Here is a 19278-nt window from a genome sequence, read left to right on the forward strand (position 1 = left end):
TCACCAGTGCTAGATCCCTGTGGACAGATTTTTTAAGGAGGAGGTAACAGAATAGAAGCTGTAGCATTTTAGCTGGCTTTCTTGGTATTTAAGTCTAACCCTTTTTTTTTTTTTTTTTTTTTTTTTCCCCCTGTAGTAATACAGGTCCAATTTCCTTAATCTGTATGAGAATATGATATAAATATATGACATTCGCTAGCCCAAATATATATGAAACCACTGTTTTTGGAAGATAGATCCATATGGGCTTTAGTGATATAAGAAGGTAAAAAGCTTTCAAATCTTTCTATAGCACCTGTACCAGTCGCAGAGAATGGGTCTCCCAATTAATTTCCACTTCTTATAAAAAAGGAATTTCTTTTTTTTTTTTTTTTTTAAATACGAGAGCAATGCTGCTGCTTTGTAGTAAATGCTTCTGATAAGTCAAAGCATGAGAAACCCAACCTAATTACAATGGTAAATAACTAGTTTCTCTAAATGAGGTACTTTGAGAAAGATAATTTGCTAACGATACAGCACATAATGGTGAAAGATTGGAAAAAGCATTGATTGAGCACTGGTATTTTTGAGGTTTGCACAGGACAGGATAACTTCAGGATGTTGTGCTGGTCATGTTTTAATAGCCTTTCCTGTCTTTGTGTCACCAGCTTATTGTTAAAACAGAGGAAGATTCTGTATTTTACCGAATTGCAAAAATCAGTGAGCAAACAGAATACAAGAAGCACTCCATATTGGGGAATGGCATTTGTGGGAAAGATTCAGATCTAAATATCTTATGATTGACAGAGCAAGTCAAACTTTTGCGGTCACTCTTGGCACCACCATCAAAATTATGGTTTTGGTGTTGCTCTTCCTCTTCCCATGTTGCTGGCAGTAGTGTTTTTGCCGCAGTGTAGTAAACTGAATTATAAAACTGCTCTGAATTAGAACTGTCCTCCCCCCCCCCGCTTCCAGCCTTGGTTAATTTTAACCTTGAGCTGGTTGAATAAATGCTTGGTTTTGCACAAGGAAGAGGGCATACATTGGTGTGTAGTTGAGGGAGATTAAGAAACTATGTCAGACCTGAAAGTAAAACTTTTGAATAAATGCAAAGTCATACCTTTAGGGCAATGCTGAAGTTGCAAATTTTAGCTTCAGTGTAAAATAATAAAATGTCTTAAGTAAAAACGGATGAAAAATCATGAATGAAAAGAGAGCAGAGAAGTAAAACTCGAGCTGACATTATCAAAGAGCTACAGCTGCTGGTTTGAGTTACAGGAGGCGCATCGGTCAGGAGCTGACGTGTGATTTAGTTGTCTCGTGTATGGCTCTCCCCAACAGATTTCAACTGGGTTATAGCTGAGGCAGAGAACTGTGTTATTTTGTGCACAGTTTTTTTTTTTTTTTCCTGGACTAATAGTTTCTCTCATGTATTAGTAACAAGTCACAATCATTAGCTCATTTGCATTGTGGCATTTCTTGGACAGCTCAGGCTGTATCATGATCATCTTTCTTATGCCTTTAAGAAAATCTTGTCAGCATTTATCAAACTCTTCTAGCTCAAACATTTTAAAAAATTTTTAAATATTTTCCAAGTCTTTGAAGTGCTTGTTCTATGCTGTTTTGCAAAATCATTAGTGATTTTTTGCTGCATGTCATATTCTGTTGTTAAAACAGTATTGGAATATCATGAGCAAAATTCCATAGCTAGGAGTTGGACCTTTTGCATCATCACCCTTCAGCAAGATGGTAAATAAACTCTTGGGACTCTTGATATTCTCTTGCTTTTGCGAATGAATGAGGTGAATTAATTTTTTGAGAGTTAAAACTGGTACTTTATGCTAAGATAAGACAGTGAGAACACAGAACAATAGTGCGTTTGACTTTCACTAGGAATTTCAATTTCCCAATAGATTTTATATTGTTTAGAAGTTAGGGCTTACTGTGAGGTTACACTGTCTTGACAGCCTTCAAATGCTGGGTTCAGACTGGAGGCTCCTGAAAGCCTTATTCTTGTGAGTGAGTCCCTACGTCTTCATTATCTTTCTCTCCAACACAGCCATGGGACTTGTGTCAGAATCTCTCCTGGAAAAGTATAATCAGTAGTGTTTGGTGTGAACTATCACACTCATGAACTTGCACTGTGTTTCATACAGGCACATGGACGTGCCTGTTGCAGGCTGTAGCTGTTGCATAGTGCTGCTGTCCAGGTGGCAGCTCAGTTCTTGCTGGCCGAACTCTGGAGGTACTTGGTAGTGGCAGTGGTGGGAACTGTTCCTTCCCTGATGTTAAAGTCCATTTGGAGAAAAGAAAGAAGAAAAAAAAAATCAGGATTTTTTAAATGTTGATTTAATGTTTATAGAGCAAAAAGTCAACAAACAAACTGTAGGTCATGCTTTGTTGTTAGTGTGTAGGGTGTAATACGTGCTGTTGTGGAGGTAACTCTGAGACTCGTGGGAACATGTTTTGCCTCGTTTTCTTCTGTAACCCAGAGGAGCTTTTTCACTGATCTTGACATGAAGCTTTCTTAATCATGACTGTTGGCTAGTTCAAGTTTTGGAATTCAGGCATCCAATTTTTCAAGATGGGAAAAAATACTTGATGTGGAGATTATAATTTCAAGTCCTGTTACACATTTGCATGATAGAACTGAAAGAGTGGCGGTCGAAACCTAAGCTGATTAGGTCTCGCCTTTGCTGCAAACACTGGTGGTTTTGTGTTGACCTATTTCTTTGGTACTCTGTCAGGATAAAAATGTTTCTTTAACCTATGACCTCTAGTTTATGAAATGACAGGATTTCCTGCTTGTCCATAATTCCAGTACATGTCTGTTTTTTAAAACTCCTTTGTACTGCAATAAGGAAACAAGTTGTAACAAATTTCTGCTAAATCAGTGCTCTATTCTTGAAATTATTACCAGCTCCCTCAGTCTTTGCCACCCTTGGAATTGCAGTGGCAGAAAGAAAGTATATTTTTACTGAGCTGTCACTCCAGGTCACAGCATAGGATGTTTGTCTGGGTTGCAGATGCAATACATTTGCCTCAGCTGAGCCCAGCCAAAGCACAAGGCTGGATTTTGTTGCCTCAGGAGTATGAGGCTGCTGCCTGCACTGCTGCCTGTGCTGCTGCCTGCTCATTCTCGGTGCACTGGGAGCACAAAGCCCAGGAGTACAAATGGTGGCGTGTTTTCATAGAGATGTCTCTGACCGGAGGAAAGAGAATCTTCTGCTACTGGAACATGCTTATTGAGTTACTGTTCTTTATGAAGAGGTGTGGAAAGTAACATGTCAGGTTGTAGAATAACACTAACAATGGCAATTCAGTTCAAAGTAGCTTTGAATATAAAAAGAAAGAGGAAAAACCTTTTAAACCAAGCCATATTTTATTTTATGTATGTGTTATGTGTATGTTTCAGGAAAACTACTACACAAGTATTTCAGAGATTTTTAACGTGCTGGAAATTTTTTATAGTCTCACCTATAAAACTGCTATCTTTCCATTCATAGAATTCAGAAGGTGCCCAGAAGGCATAAAATAGTTTTTCTATATCTAAAAGTGTAACAGTATTCAATTTTTATATTATTGGATAGCCTGGTAGTTAAAAGAAAAATTCCATTGCAACAAGAAACTGAGACTCTTTCTTTATAATGTTTCCATCCCTGCTTGGACATGTGATCTAAGATTTTAAAACTGCATTCTGTTAGTATATAGAGAACTTAGACTGCCATGATGGTAAGTGTGAAAATTTTATGAAAGAGGTTAGGATTGTTCTGCATTTTAGGGGAGATAGAGGAAACGTCTTTTACATGATTTGCGAGTGTGGCTTTGGGGGTTTTTTAGCCTTCCTTTCTGAGGCAATTAAGCTGATGTATTTGCCAAACCAGCCAGAGAGACTTCTCTCTTCCCATACCTTTTTAACACTTTGACAGTTTCAACTAATTTGTCAGGAAGACAGAGGCATTGTATGCAGTTATTTTCCAATTAGTCTTGTGCACATAAGCTGCTGGGTAGAGCGGGAATTGCCTTTTTAATTCCTACAGTGAAGGGGAGACTGCAGTGAGATATCTGTGCTTATTACACATCAGAAAATCCTGAGGTGCGCATCCTGAGACCAGAAATCTGAAGAAGTCAGAATCATTGTGTTTACTGTTCTATGAACTACTGGTTTATTTAAAACTCTGGATATTTGGTATGAGCTATTAGCAGCATGACGTAATGCGGTGAAAGACTGGTGAAGCAGTCAAAAGTGTGCAGTAGATAAGTCTGCTACATGAGCTCATTCTGCCACGTGTGAGTTGCAAGAACATTATTTCTAACTGATGTCAGTGCTGAATTGACTCATTGGTCTGTTTTTTTTTCATATGAAAGGGAGTTTAAAGCAGTGGAAATGTTGTGTTCATAGACGTTAGGGAAACTTGGATGATATGATTATACTCATGTGATTAGCTGTGATATTGCTCATGTTCTTACCCTTGTCTTTATTCCAGTAATATGTCTGATGCTCTTGCAAATGCAGTATGTGAACGCTGCCAGACTCGATTTGATCCTGCAGAGAGGATTGTTAACAGCAATGGGGAGCTCTATCATGAGAACTGCTTTGTCTGTGCTCAGTGTTTTCGTCAGTTCCCAGATGGACTTTTTTATGAGGTGAGGTCTCATACTGTCTGTAAGAGAAGAGAAGTAGTAAGGAATTAGGTGAAAATTCTGGCAGAAGTATGAATTTCCATATTTCTTACATGTTAAATTTCTTCACCCTAAACCCTTATTGCTATTTTTTTGTGGGGCTTTTGACTTAATTTCCTTTTTTTTATTTTCTTTTTACATACTCTTTCCTATAAAACTGTGTGTTTGCTCTTTGGATAAGAGGCATTTCAAAAAGAAAATAGAAAATGTTTCTTAATATTTCATTAGACACTAGTGAATTTTTTTCTTTATTTTTAGACATTGTGTACCAAACTTTTCCAATTGGGCAACTGAAATTGTTTTTAAATGCGTTCACCAAAATTGAAATTTACAGTTGTATTTTACAGAATATGTGCAAGCACCTATTTTGAATAACACATTATTTTAAACATGCTTAATTTGCCCTGAGTTTTAGCCTCGTGTAGGAGGAGTAGTTCTGAATTATGTGAGTAAAAGAAGCTAAAGCAAAAATGAAATTAAAGCCAACTATAGGAAAAAGGCTTTGTACACATCAAGGTTTTTACTGTCTGGTTAGCAGCATTGCTATTAATTTCACTGTTTGCTATGCAAATTCACTATGAGGCTGAAGCCATGCCTGGATATTTCTTTAAGAAAAATTCTTAGGAGTTTAAAAACAGGTGAGAGGGGGCTAAAACTGGAGAACTTGACTGACCTTGACTAATTAGTCATTTCAGTGGAAAATCATGCTGAACTATCATGACATAAGAGTAGTTCAGTTATTCATGAGGGCTCCTCTCTTGTTTTGTTCACAGTTTGAAGGTCGGAAGTACTGTGAGCATGACTTCCAGATGCTGTTTGCTCCTTGCTGCGGGGAGTGTGGTAAGATGTGGTGCCTGTCAACCCCATGGGGTAACAGCTGCAGGGATGTGCAAACCTCCCACCGTTGTTGCAGTGACATCCATCCCTGGGCTGGGATTGTTAACGTTATTTAAGGAGCAGGAGCTCTGGAGGGAAACAAAGGATGATACCAGCAGTGATTTGGGGTATCCTGGTTGTGGGAATAATTGTGGGGGTTTTGTTTTTTGTTTTTTGGTTTTTGTTTTTTTTTTTTTTTCAAAGTTAGACTGTAATAGTTCTTTTGGAATTAAAGTGTGAGGATTATGAAGGACAGTAGACTTTTGATAGGACTGTTTTCTGCGTACATCTCAAGGTGTTGCTTTCCTTTTGCAGGTGAGTTCATTATTGGGCGTGTTATCAAGGCAATGAACAATAACTGGCACCCAGAATGTTTCCGCTGTGAGCTCTGCGATGTAGCACTTGCTGACCTGGGTTTTGTGAAGAATGCTGGCAGGTAAGATAGAGCAGGAGCTCTGAAAGTTTTATCAGTATGTTATTGATACAGTAGCAAGGTGTTGAGAGTGGTCAGTGAGTTGTATGCTGAGAGGTAAAGTTTGAAAAGGTACAGAAGAAGCTTTAATGAATAGTCTGTTAGGAGATGGGAAATAAAATGAAGAACAGTGTTCTTCATCTAGTGAAACATGTAGAAATCATAAACTCAAATTTTAGTAGCTAGTGGATGGGTTCTAGAAAAGAAAGGGATTTCAGGCAAAAGGCTGAATAGCAAGTGAGAAAAAGGAATTATGTGGTTCTGGGCAGCCTCTTTATCAAGTAAGCTGCTGAGCAGGAAATCAAGATATAGCAAAAGGCCAAGAGAATAACACGAGGATTCTAGCAAAGCCTGTTCAGCATGTGATTCCCCTGGTCTTCAGAAATCATTAATTTTATATACAGAAAAATAAAAACAAGTCCAAAAGGTTGATTAATGCATTTAATTAAGAAGAAATAAAAACATAAAAGAGAACTTGTACAAAAGCATGCCATGATAAGGAAATAAAACAATTCAGCAGTTAGCAGGCAGTGTTGCACAAGTCATAGTTAATTTGAGGCTTTCATACGTCTTGAACAAAGCCTAGCAGTTTCCTAGAGTTTATATTCTGACTAAATGGTGAAGCAGGGAAAAAAAAGTTATATACTTGTACCCTGTCCAGCAGGGAGACCCTCTCAACTCCTCCTTCTCTTCCATCCTGCATACAACTTCCATGCCTTAGTTTTTGGAGTTGGGCATAACTGATTTTCTTTTGACACCTGAACTTGTTAGAATGGGCTGTTGTGATAGCACCCAGGGTGTTTTGGGAAAGCAGTCAGAATTGAAGCAGTTCAAGCAAGGTAAAAGTATGTTTGATTCCATAGTTTGTGGACCAGCTCTAAAATGGTAAGGAGCTGATTCCCAAAATCACAGAAAAGGGATACGCTTGTATATGTATCTGTATGTAAAAAATACAATTCATCTGTCACCTGATTTCTTATAATATTTATGTCCATATTTATTTTGCATTGAAGCAGTCTTCTAGTAAATATTATTGGAAAAACTTGGGTTCTTTTTCCCACTTTTCATCGTATCTGGTCTTCCTTAATCTGCCAATTTCCAGACATATTCCACTGGATGCAATTTGTATCAGTAATGATAGTTAAGATGATTCCCACTTTACCGGTAGTGAATGAATAGATAGTCTTGCTAAATAAGTCACAAAAGATAATTGTAAAACACCTCAAAGATAGGAATCTCTTCTGGACAAAGTAGACTTCACTTCTTTGTATGCTTACTTTTCTTCACTTTTGCCATTCAGGTTCATATTTTTATGATTCAGTATGTAGTAAAGATGAATGCTGAAAGATGAATCCTAAACAGCCCTTTTCCATTCTTTAGTTTGATGGTTATCAGGATAGCTGATGTTTTGCAGAGAACTACATAAAAGAGGCAGTGTAGTAAATGTTGTCCAACTTCTGTCTGCAGCTTTGAGACAATGGCAGAGGGCAGATGGAAAAGGTAGTGTGAAGTTTAGTGCTCATCTCCAGCTCTGAATGCTGGGAAGAAGTAGAAAAATAAATGTAAGTCCTATCTTAATTCCAGTCCAGTTTGGGAGCATTGCAGCATTTTGATTTTTTTTTTTCTTGTCCCCACTTAGTACCAATTTTCTGTCTACTGTCTTTAAATGCTTTGAATTCAGACACTTGAACAAGATGTGCAAGCATATGCTGTCTTTTCATCAGACAGGTTGATCTCAGGAGTGGATCTCTACTGCTAGCACAATATAAAATTTTAAAGTAGGCTGTATGGATTGTGCAGAGGAAGAGTCATTACTGAACGCTTTGGGAATGAAGGTGGTTTGGGTTTTGTTTTTTTGTTTGTTCGTTTTTAAAAAACGTCCTTTTAATATCCTCTTTGCTCCCTCCCCTATTCCCAAGTGTTCAGCCCTCAGTTTCACATCTTGGAAATGAGTAGAACTGTACTTCTGTTTGCAGTTTCAGTAAGACAAGAACATGTGATCTCTGTTGTCAGTGCTAATTGCAGTCCCATAAAAACAACAGAACTTCCCTTCTCAGGATGAGTTTGACTCTGGGTATATTATCTCACTGCATATTTGCACTCAGAGCTTATTTTGGTGGAATAGAGAGTTCTTAAGTCAAAGCAGTGACAATAGTCATGTTCACAGTTCAGATTTAGCACTTAGTGAGCTTTCATTTGTCTTACCCTCATATGTTTGAGGCAACATTACAGTCTTTTTAACACAAAACAGATTGCACAAAGCCTCACGGAATTTCTCAGCTACGAAAAAATACATGATTGGGTCAAAGGCACCATTTAGGCTCGTGAGGCAGGAAGTGATGCGGTTACTGAGGGCTAGAATACGCTGTGTTTCACAGGAAGTTTTGGTCCCATTGTAATGGAGAATATAAATGTAGCGGTTGACATGATAAGGTACAAAGCAAATCAGAAAGATCATCAGGACCATGATGATCATTTTGATAGCTTTTTCCTTCAGGTGTTTCTCAACTCTGTTCCCACTTTTCAGGCTTCGGATGATTAATAAGTAACAAGTCACTGTAGTAACAAATGGGAAGGTGAATGCCACTGCTAAGGACACAAGGGCATGACGTGATGCCTTTTCTCTGTAGAGCTGCAAGCAGACGGTTGTGTTTTTCATTTCGACTGTCTGCACACTGAGCAGCAGAGGTGCCATTGCAACCCCAACTATAACCCATAGGAAGGCACATGCCAAATGAGCATAAAGGGACCTGCGGAGCTTGATGGACTTCACAGGGTGCACAATGGCTAGGAAACGGTCAATGCTGATACACATGAGGAAGTAGATACTGGCATACATGTTGAGGTAAAAAAGGAAGCCAGTGAGTCTGCATGGGATCTCGCCAAATGGCCAGTGATTACCAGAAAAATGGTACACCAGCCGGGTGGGAAGGATTAGCACAAAGGACAGGTCAGCCACAGCAAGATGCATCAGGAAAACATTGGCAGGTGTGCCTGACTTTTGGTCCCGGATGAAGAGCCAAAGAGCCAGGGCATTGCCTATAAAAGCCAGGATGAAGTCCAGGAAATAGAAAGTGGCAAAAAGGATGTTCTCAAGGTGTGTCTCTTTGCCACATTGCTCTGACGTTTCCAAGGAAAAATTTGATTGATTTGAGCAATTGAAGAGTAGGCTTGAGGGATCTGCTGGACCATTCATTTTTCACCACAGGTTTGAAGAAAAAAACCCTAAAACCTGAAAGAATTGAGACAGTATATTACAAAAGATCCTGGTTTTATGAAGAAAAATTAAAACAAACCCCAAAAAAACACCCCCAAAACCACACATGAGAATCAGTGATGTCTCCTGTTTGCTAATATTGGTATTTAATGCAACAGGTCAGTCTGAATTTAAACCCTTACATTAAAATTCTGAATAACTCTGGCTCGGCTGGGTTTTCCAGACCATTAATTCCTGTTGAATGAACCACTGTAAAGACCTAGCTAGCTGATCATGAGCTTGTCTCCAGCCTGTGCTGAGATCAGTTGAATAACAGAGTAGGGAAATGCTTATATGTCTGGTTAATGGAGGAGTGGAAGTGGGCTCTGTATACATAGCTAGAAAGCATTTGCTGTGTTTCATTTGAAAGTCTGATTCAGGACTGAAGAGCTCCTAATGAGTCAGCTTTTCTGAGCACACTTACCTGTTTTAAGGTGATCTTGCTTAGAATATGTATTGTTCCTAGAAGAGGTGGAAGACAGGTCAGATACTGCTGTTATTAAAACAAACACAGGGTTCCTGAAAATCTTTGAGAATTATTTTGATCTAAAGACCTGTGTTTAAGGCAAATGCATCTACTTCCAATATAGGAGGAAACTTTTCAGATGGGTAGCAGCATCTCCTTTGAAAACCAAAAACCACTGAATTGATTCAGAAAAGATTATTAGTAATGCCCATGCTGTCAGTTGCTTGTCAGAGTGTCATCCTTCCCTGTAGTTTTCTTCTTTTCCCAGCATAACCCTTTCTTTCCCTCCCTCAAAAGTCTGAATTCCACTGTAGCTTATTCAGGGCCTTTTGCAAATAGCAGTTTAGTAAAATTGAGATTAGCTTTGCTAGTATCTCTTGTTGTCTGCAGGGTCCTGAACAGCATCAACAAAAAGTGTTAAGATTTTTTTGGGCACCGACCCATGGCTTTTTATACATTTCTCATCTGTGGGCACAAGTGGTAGGGAAATGCAGGCAGTCTGAGTTTCCAGCATTGTCTCTGTTTCTTGGATTCCCCAGAGGTGTTACAGTATGTGCAGCAGTACCTCCGTCGTGCTCACCATTGCATTTTGTACTGCTTGACCGTTTCCCCGTAACATTCAATACATCTATATATACATCCATTTTCCTCCACTGAGATTAAAAGTTTAAGATGGTTGCTGACATTATCAGACAAAATTTTTAGTCTCGGGCAAAAGTTATGCTGTATGCTGAAATCCTGTATCATTGAACAGTTGATCCAAGGCATTATGCAATGCATCCAGCTTCCCAACAGAACTAATTATTCAGATGTCTCAAAATATTCATGCCTAATTGAGAAACTGAAATGGGATTAAGAACAGACCAATAAATTGGAAAATGTAAACAGAATTCCAAGGCAATCACCATCTTTTGTTTGGCTGCTGTCACTTTCAGGTGGACAGAAAACTACAACATCTAGAGATTAATATGCTGGACCACTTCTGTTTAGTTCACAGCTGAAGAGACAACAGTCAACAGAAGGGAGACTGAATGAAATTCAGAAACTGAAATTTCTTCATATGGCCACAGAGGGGCCTTCTTACTCCGTATGTTGCCTAGATACCCTGCACGTTTATGGCACAAAAAAGGACTCTAGGTTTGAGTGTATGGGTACTCACTGCCTACTGCCAGCTGCATGCTTTTTTGTAGGCCTAGAGATAGCAACAAATTACTGTCTTGGAATTACCAGAAGTGCATGTGCAAGGAAGACAGTACAGCCATTTTTTCTAAGGGACATTTCATCTATGAAAATCCATGTGAAATCTTGCTTTCACATATAAAAAGAAAATTCCTTGTTGCAGTTTTCCATCTGAATATCCTGGGTTTACAGACAAGCCTGCAATTTTTGTTTCTAGTTTTATTTGTCCCTTATGAAGTAAAACCTGCAAGTATTTTTGAACACAACATTTTGAAGTTTGTATGTGATAGTAGTGTTAAATGCTCAAATACTTGTCCTCCCTGGATGGAATTAGTTTAAATATGTATTTTTCTATTGCATACCAAAGGAGAAATAAGATGAGATCATGCCTTTTTACCGGCTGTTAATTTACAACGGTACCTATCACCTGATGTTCTGGCTATGGAGCCTTTTTTTTGTGTGTCAGGCACTTTGTTTAAATATGCTTTTCATCTGCTAAAAATGTAATCAGGTGATCTTTATATACACACCTGTCAGTGATTGGGTGGTCTGATGACTAAGCATTACTCTGTACATCCTTCTCACACCACTGACAAACTGCCTGAAAAGGCAGAAGCAAGGTTTGTCTGATGGAACAGACAGGGATGTCTCTTGTCTTACTGATAATGATTTACATCAGTTCAGGAATCGAAGCAGTAAGCTGACTTTATCCCAGTTTACAAGCTAAATACTAGGGGTTTAGCAGCATCATACATTGAAATGATTCTATTTGAGCTGATTTCCTAAGGAAGATCTTTGGGACTTGGTTTCAGTTGAGTGTTAGTGCCAGACTTGGAATAGCCAAGACTTAGAAGTTGAGAGTTTTGTCCTCACTGGTGGCAGAATAGAGTCTGCCATTGATTTCTATCTGGGCATGCTTTAACTGCAAAAAACTGCAGGGTGGAGTAGAAAGGAGAATGTTAGAGCTATCTAGAAGCCCCGTATGTCAGTGTCAGGAATGGAGAGGCTTAGAACTAATGATAAAATTGAGATTCAGTCTTTTCAAATGAGCGCCTTCATAGGAGAGCTGCTGTTACCTGATTTACTTTCTAGAGCAAGGTGAAGGGAGTATTTGTCATTCCCTGATCAGAAATCATAGAAAAGGCAAGTGGGCCTTTTCCTAATTTTGCTTAGGCTTTAAATTAGAAGGGAACTTTATTAAAGTTTTTTGGTGTTTTTACAATTCTGTTTGTTGACATGAAAATTGTGGTGTAGCACTTGAGTAGATTAGGAAAAAAACTGATATGTCACTAGAATTAATTGTTGAGCTTATTTTTAGAATTGATATGTTTTCAACAAAATGCTACAACTTTACAAAAATTATAGTTCTTTGTCAGCATGTTCTATAGACAGTGTAGAAAGTCCTTTGCTGTTATTTACAGTTTCTTTTCTATTTTTCCTGGCTTTCTCCTATCAATTTAAAATAAATATGTTTCATTTTTAGTTTTTTCTTTCTTTTCAGTTTGTTATGCTTACAAAAACGCACTCAAAGTCCTAGAAAGCTCGTAGTTCTAGTCTGCATGAATGCTAAGAGCAAACTAGAAACCTTCCCAAATGACCTAGAATGTGTAGTTTGTGGTAAGCTATATGGTGCAAGAGGCTTTGACTCCACAGACAGAAAACTCCTTTAGGAGTCTGGCTCATTGTCCGATAATTTCTGCTTGGATTGCATTCTTGGTGTTGTGTGAATATTTAATGATGTATGTATTGCTAAACAGAGCACTATTCTGGAATGAGCCGATATCCCAGGCCTCCCAGGGCTGAGCTGTAATGGGGGTGTCGCTGCCCATTTGAAATGGATGTGCACTGCCCATGTTTTATGCCCTGTTTGTCTTCTGCTCAGAAACAAGCAAGATAACAATCCACAGGGCTGTCAGTATAAATACAGCCTGATTACTCTTCCAGGAGATTATCTATCATTAATGAAACAATAAGCAGGAGTACTATTTAGCTCATCACAAGTTAGTTACCTGGCTAGCTTGGAGCATTTATTATAAAGCCCGCTGCAGATAAATCTAAACTATGTATTAGGGTTTGTAGTGGATATCAGAAATTCCTGGTTTTGCTCTCAGCTAGAGAGGTTTCTGGTTTGGGATTATGCTAGTTTGTGGGGGTTTGTGATTATGGTTCCAGTGTCTTGTCAAATGGGAGTGTCTCCTATCTTTCATTGAAAGTACCCTTAATTAAAAATAGTTCACTTCTGACTGAAATTATTCTCCTGAAAATCACTCCTTGCCAAGCCTCCCACCCTTCAGCTGAAATGCTTCTTTCTTGTGGGCATCAAAGCAGTGTCAGAGAGCACTGGACATACCATACAACTATCAGTTTTCCTGGTACAAATGGATGTACATTAGGTAAAGTAGTTTAAAAACTTGTATGCTTTGAAGGAGTGATGTAAAGGAGAGTGGGGAAATTATTCTCTGAAGTTGAAAAAATGCTGCCTGTTCTTAGTTTCAAACATTTCCATTATATTAATCCGCCTCTGTGTGTGTATCTTTCCACCTCACTGACAGCAGCTAAAACAAATGCCATTAGGAAAGCTCCTTCATTATTCTGCTAACCGAAGTTTGTCTCTTACCTCTTTACAGTGCAGTCCTGTGGGTGGAGTATAGGGTCCTTTTGGGAAAATCTCAAAGGACTCCTTCTGATGACAGCAAAGCAAATAGAAGGAGCAGCGGTGAAAACAAGATGATCCAAAAAGAGCACACAGTTGCAAAGTTGCTGAGGGTGGAGAGGGGAGCCCCCCTATATAGTGTCCTTCTAGCTCTGATAGTGCATTATCAGCTCAGTCACACAAGAGAGCAGAGGAGAGAACACCCCAGCACTGAAGAGCAGTCTTCATCCCAGCTGAGCTCTTGGCACTGGGGTTGCTGCTGCTGTTATAGATATGAATATACTGTATGAATATTCCGGTGTTCATGGTGCTTACTAAAGGCTGCTACTGAACTCCCAGCCGTGAACACAGACTTCTTGGAGTCCCCTGATTATTTTAGAAGGGTGGAGAGAAGCATTGTTTGGGGGAAGTCTGGTATTAATAGACACAACAGGACATTTCAGAATGGGATAATTCCATAATGGTGGGAATGGGGAGGGGGAAAGAGAGAGATGGGCGGCTGCTATGGTAACAGCTTAGCCTGTCCAACACTTTCCTTTGCTTGCAATAGAGGAGGGTCTATGGGACAGCAGAGAGGGTTTGTGAGTGGGGAGGGGTTGATAATGGTTTATCAGTGCAAATGGCTGAAGGCATCTTATTCAGCTGAATGAGAGGGGTCTCTTTCAGGACACTTGCTTCAGGGTCCCAATGTCCTGCCCCATATAATTACTCTGCATTTGACAGTGCTGAATAAAATTGATGCCTTTATGCTGAGATGAGCACAGCTGCATGTTTCCTTATAATGGGGTGCTGTCTGCTTTTTCTGGACTCCGTCTGGGCAGACAGTAGTTCCAGCCCTGGAGAGAGACACTTTCTGACAGGAGGACTCAGATTTGGAGAGAATAATAATGATACTTAGCACTTAGACAGGCGCCTGCCAGCTGAGGGTCATAAATGTTTGAGGTCTCACAACAACATCTGTGTTGTATTCTTATCCCCCTTTTACAGATGTAAGGGTAAGTGATTCATCACAGCAGGATTTTGGAAGGGGCCCTGCAAAGAACCCACTACTTCAGCCATAAATCTAGCCTTTCCATTTGAACTTTTCCTTTTGTCTGGTGTCTTTTGAGAATGACCTGTAAATCTCAGCGAGTGTTTCACATAATGATACAGTGAAAGGAATTAAGCTGGCTTGTCTGTTTTGTGACAAAGAAACCCACGGAAGTCACTCCTATCATTTTAATTTTATCATAAATTCTTCCCAGCCTGAAGGATTGCAGTCAGAGGGGTAGGTAATAGGCAAGTAAACTGAACAGCTTCTCCTCAGAGCTCCTAAATATTGGGATAAAACTGGTGGATTCCATCAGCCTTTACAGAATTTTATGCCTTTGTCCAGGCTTTTCTACCAAAAATTTGGCTTATCTACATTTTCAGGACTGTACTTGCAATATGTTCTAGAACATGTGGTAGGAACACAGTTACATTTACCACATAAAATTGCATAGTTCTTTATTTTCTTTAACTTAGGACTAAAAGGAATTTGTAGACAGAAGAGCTAGTGTTCAGTCACTTCTTGTCTGTCCTAGCTATTGAAGACTGAGGAATCAAGCCGTGGTAAAGGCATTCAAGCAATGTGCTTTGTTTTAATATTTTTTATTCTCTCTCCTTGACTCCCTCCCAGTGCTGTAACACCTCTGTTATGGCTGGTTCCCATAGTTAGAAATATAGAGAGTGTGTTGCCACCTTTCCTGGCCCATGTCTCAGAAAGGATCTAGAAGAACTGGCAAGAATAGCTAGAAGAATGACAGGGTGATATCCCTGATGGAATATAAATCAGTGAATGTTGTAGGAGTATTCCAGGTAAATACAGCTCTTTATACACATATTCTTTTCTGTGCAACTGGTGTGAAAGACAGGATACTAAACTAAATTTATGTTTAGCCTGACCTCAGAAGACACTTACTCTGTTACATAAAGTATATCCTACAGCATGCACTGTACATTGTTTTAGGAGAAATAATTTCTTAGTACTTTATTTGCTGTACTTTGTTCAACCAGGCATCTGTGCAGGCCATGCCATAACCGTGAAAAAGCTAAGGGACTGGGCAAGTACATCTGTCAGAAATGCCACTTGATAATTGATGAGCAGCCTCTGATGTTCAGGAATGATTCCTACCATCCGGATCACTTCAACTGCACCCACTGTGGGTATGGTCTCATATTCTAAACTTTGACAGAAAAGGAGACAGACAAATAGCATAGACAGCAGTGCAGTCCTTTCCAAGACCTAAACTTTGCTGCCTTCACATTGTTGAACAAACAGAATTTGTGTGAGGAGAAATCAAAAGAAATTTGGAAAGCTTACAGGAACTTTAGTTTTATTTTGCCATTCAATGTTCTTCTATCCTGAACTTGAATGACATTATTTTATACTGAAAATGAAAATAGTTCCTCGGTATGAATTTACCTGAAAGGCTGAGTCCAGATTACAATAATAGTGTTGTCCAAAGATGGGTGTTGCCAGGCTCAAAATAGTTTCACTTTGAGTTTTTGGATGGAAAAAAAAAAGATGACTTGGTGAGCAGTGTCAGTCTTCTGGCACAGTCCATCACCATGGTGATACCTGCCTGACCTGAATGACTTACCATGAAGGCAGTATCAGTGGAGCACAGTACTGCTCTAGAATGGGTAATAGCACTGAAGAATAAAGTAAATGGCTCAGTGCTGAGGATGGTCCTTGCAACGGAGCTATCCCGTTCCAAGATAGCTTGAGTCTTTGCATGACACTGCATTGTTCCATGTAAATACATCTCATATTTCTGCCAGAGTATCTCGCTGAAGACATGATATTCCACACATGGTCTCTTGTCTGGCAAACTGAGAAAGCAGTTTTAGAAAGATGAGTTGACAATAACTGTATTTCACTAGCTTAATCCAATGACTGCATTTGTAGCACGAATGTTGCTGAAGTATGTTACCTTTCAAGTTTAGACTTCCAAAACTTCATCTTGGGCATTAAAGAACTTCACTTGATGATGTTACCTCAGGGCCATGTTTGTGTTTTCAGGAAGGAGCTGACTGCTGAGGCCCGGGAGCTGAAGGGAGAACTGTATTGCCTGCCCTGCCATGACAAGATGGGAATTCCTATCTGTGGAGCCTGCCGCAGGCCCATTGAGGGACGAGTGGTCAATGCTCTGGGAAAGCAATGGCATGTTGAGGTGAGGCCTCTCTGAATCTGAAACTTCCTTCAGGAGCCATTTTGATAGTGGACTAGTGTTAGCTAGAAGCTGTAGACATTTACATGATCTGTAATACATGAATTCAGGCAAAAACCAGTTGCTTATGTTTCAGGCCATCTTCACCTTACAAGAGTGAATGAGTATAGCAGGGTCATCAGGGTTGCCTAAGAAAGCTGTGCTTTCACAACAGCAATAACCTTAATTTTAAAATGCCTGAGTTGCATTGTAAAGATTCTTGCAGAATATGGATCACTGAATAGCATTTACTAAGAAATGTAGGTATTTGCTGTGATGTACTTAGGTATATCCCCTCCAACCCCCCATTAACAGGTTCATAACAATGTTAGAATTTGTAACATAGGCAGAGCCAGTGCAACTCTTGCTTTTTAAGCCTTTTCAGCTCATTGTTTCTGTAACTTTCAGCTGAGTTGTCACTTGCTGGGAAGTTTAGTGATTTATGTTTTTAGTGATTTAAGCCTCACGGGGCTTGAACTGGGAGAGACGGTGCTGCTCATTTGAAGTCCATTCATACCAACCATGTTTTATATTCCTGTTTCTATTGTCTGAAACAAGCAAGATAGTAGTCCACAAGTCTATCAGTATAGACGCAAGATGATTGCCCTTGCAGCAGGTCTTCTACCTATCTTTAATACAATTCTTTATTGCTATAGTAGACTAAATGTTTCCTCTTTTCTTTTACTTCCATATTTTCCTGTCTGAGTTTCATTAAAGCATTAAGAGGTAACAGTTTTAAACTGAAAGAGGGCAGATTTAGATTAGATCTAAGGCAGAAATTCTTCCCTATGCGGGCAGTGAGACACTGGCCCAGGGTGCCCAGAGCAGCTGTGGCTGCCCCCTCCCTGGAAGGGTTCAAGGCCAGGTTGGACGGGGCTGGGAGCACCCTGGGCTGGGGGAAGGGGGCCCTGCCCATGGCAGGGGGGTTAGGACTAAATGGTCTCTAGGGTCCCTTCCAACCCAAACCATTCTGTGATTAAGTGTCTCATACTGAATCATGATTTGTAGCCATGCAAGTTTTTACCTGGTAATGGGAAAGTTGCCTTGCCTACTGCTGAATCTTTTTTTTTTTCTTTTTTTTTTTTTTTTTTTTTTTTTTACAGCATTTCGTTTGTGCCAAATGTGAGAAGCCATTCTTGGGACACCGACACTATGAGAAAAAAGGACTGGCTTATTGTGAAACTCACTATAACCAGGTAAATTCTGCCATCTATACTGTAGGTGCCTGCTCTGGCTGGCAAATGCTTTTTTGCATTTTATATGTGCAAAGCTATACAGATTTTGCATAATCTGAATTTGTAGAGGCAATGAAATATTAAGAAATTAGTGAGATATAACAGAAAACAGTTTTTCTTGGTAGATGTGAAAAGTGTTGCTGAGTACAGAATAGAAATGTCTTGGGGATATTGATTTTTCTTTGTGCCATTGACAGAAAAAAACCACTGGTTTGTGTTGTGGGTTGTAATTAAAATTCCTGTAATTCTACTCCAAAACTATTTGTGTGGACTTCTTTGATAATCACTTGCTTCCGTGGGCCTAAGATAAATGTTGTGCTGTCTAAAGCATAAGAAAAGTAACTTTCAAAAGCCAATCAAACCTATTTTTTCTGTATGACTACTGAACAGCTATGAGTTTGGTATTTTATTCTGTCAGATAAATTAGTCTCTTTCTCTCATAAGAGATAATTGTTACTGTTTTGAAAGTAGCTCTAGGTTTTATTTTGATGCTTATAGTTAAGCATCAGGAAATGTTTGTCTACAGTAAGCATCATACTCTACCGATCCTCTTTTCTTCAAATTGCCACACATACAGGACTTTAAGATCACATAACAGTGGTAAAGTGTGAGGCATCAACAAGAAAGGTTTTGTAGTATTTAGTGGTATGAGATCCAAAGGAACATAGACTGTTTGGCAAGTGTATGAGAAGTTATTCAGAAGATTTAAATTGGTATATTTGGGGGCTACTGCAGTGTCTGGGAATTCTTTGATTGTTAGGATTTAATGTTCACACCAGCTGTGTAATTTGGGGAGCATGAGTAGTCAGTAACGTGAATTCCTGTTCTTATTTCTTTTGCTGTGCAGCTCTTTGGAGATGTCTGCTACAACTGCAGCCACGTGATAGAGGGAGATGGTGAGATTTGTTCTCTCCTTGTTTTGGGTTGCTGTCCCTATTCCATTTTTTTAGTGCAGCTGTTGCAGTCCCACAGTTGCAAGGCACCAGTGTTTCTTTTCACATCTGGCCTCATTTGAATTTGGATACAAATTCAAATTCAAATAATCCGTCAGTTTCTTCTTATTTTATGCTTTTGCTTTTCCAGTGGTATCAGCTCTTAACAAGGCCTGGTGTGTGAATTGCTTCTCCTGCTCCACCTGCAACATCAAGCTTACACTGAAGTAAGTCAGTGTTTATGTTTTGGACCATATGAGACATTTGCCTCTAAGGCAGGGTGTCAGCTTGGGGGAGCCATGAGCCAGTGAGGA

At 39.4% G+C, this 19278-nt stretch overlaps 2 protein-coding genes across 7 annotated transcripts in view; one reads left to right on the top strand and one right to left on the bottom strand.

The window, feature by feature from the left end:
- LIMS2 (LIM zinc finger domain containing 2) overlaps positions 1-19278 on the top strand; it is a 35849-nt gene that overhangs the window by 11835 nt on the left and 4736 nt on the right. For all 5 annotated transcript variants that reach the window (XM_032990546.2, XM_032990551.2, XM_032990549.2 and 2 more), the window contains 8 exons: positions 4467-4626; positions 5436-5502; positions 5854-5974; positions 15602-15751; positions 16611-16761; positions 17901-17993; positions 18880-18928; positions 19116-19191. In XM_032990546.2, coding sequence (XP_032846437.1) covers positions 4467-4626; positions 5436-5502; positions 5854-5974; positions 15602-15751; positions 16611-16761; positions 17901-17993; positions 18880-18928; positions 19116-19191 — 867 coding nt within the window. The remainder of the gene's footprint in view (positions 1-4466; positions 4627-5435; positions 5503-5853; positions 5975-15601; positions 15752-16610; positions 16762-17900; positions 17994-18879; positions 18929-19115; positions 19192-19278) is intronic.
- GPR17 (G protein-coupled receptor 17) lies at positions 6439-13922 on the bottom strand. 2 transcript variants are annotated; one of them, XM_032990553.2, is made up of 3 exons: positions 13529-13922; positions 9691-9728; positions 6439-9242 (listed from the first exon to the last, which is right to left on the bottom strand). In XM_032990553.2, exon 3 carries the CDS (start codon positions 9204-9206, stop codon positions 8172-8174), a length of 1035 nt encoding a protein of 344 aa, XP_032846444.1. In that variant the 5' UTR covers positions 9207-9242; positions 9691-9728; positions 13529-13922; the 3' UTR covers positions 6439-8171. The 2 variants fall into 2 exon arrangements, with proteins under 2 accessions (XP_032846444.1, XP_032846443.1); XM_032990552.2 differs by lacking the exon at positions 9691-9728 and having other exon boundaries at positions 13529-13921.

Source organism: Tyto alba, unplaced genomic scaffold (assembly GCF_018691265.1).
Source record: "Tyto alba isolate M040663 unplaced genomic scaffold, T.alba_DEE_v4.0 Super-Scaffold_10, whole genome shotgun sequence".
Lineage (NCBI taxonomy): Eukaryota > Metazoa > Chordata > Aves > Strigiformes > Tytonidae > Tyto > Tyto alba.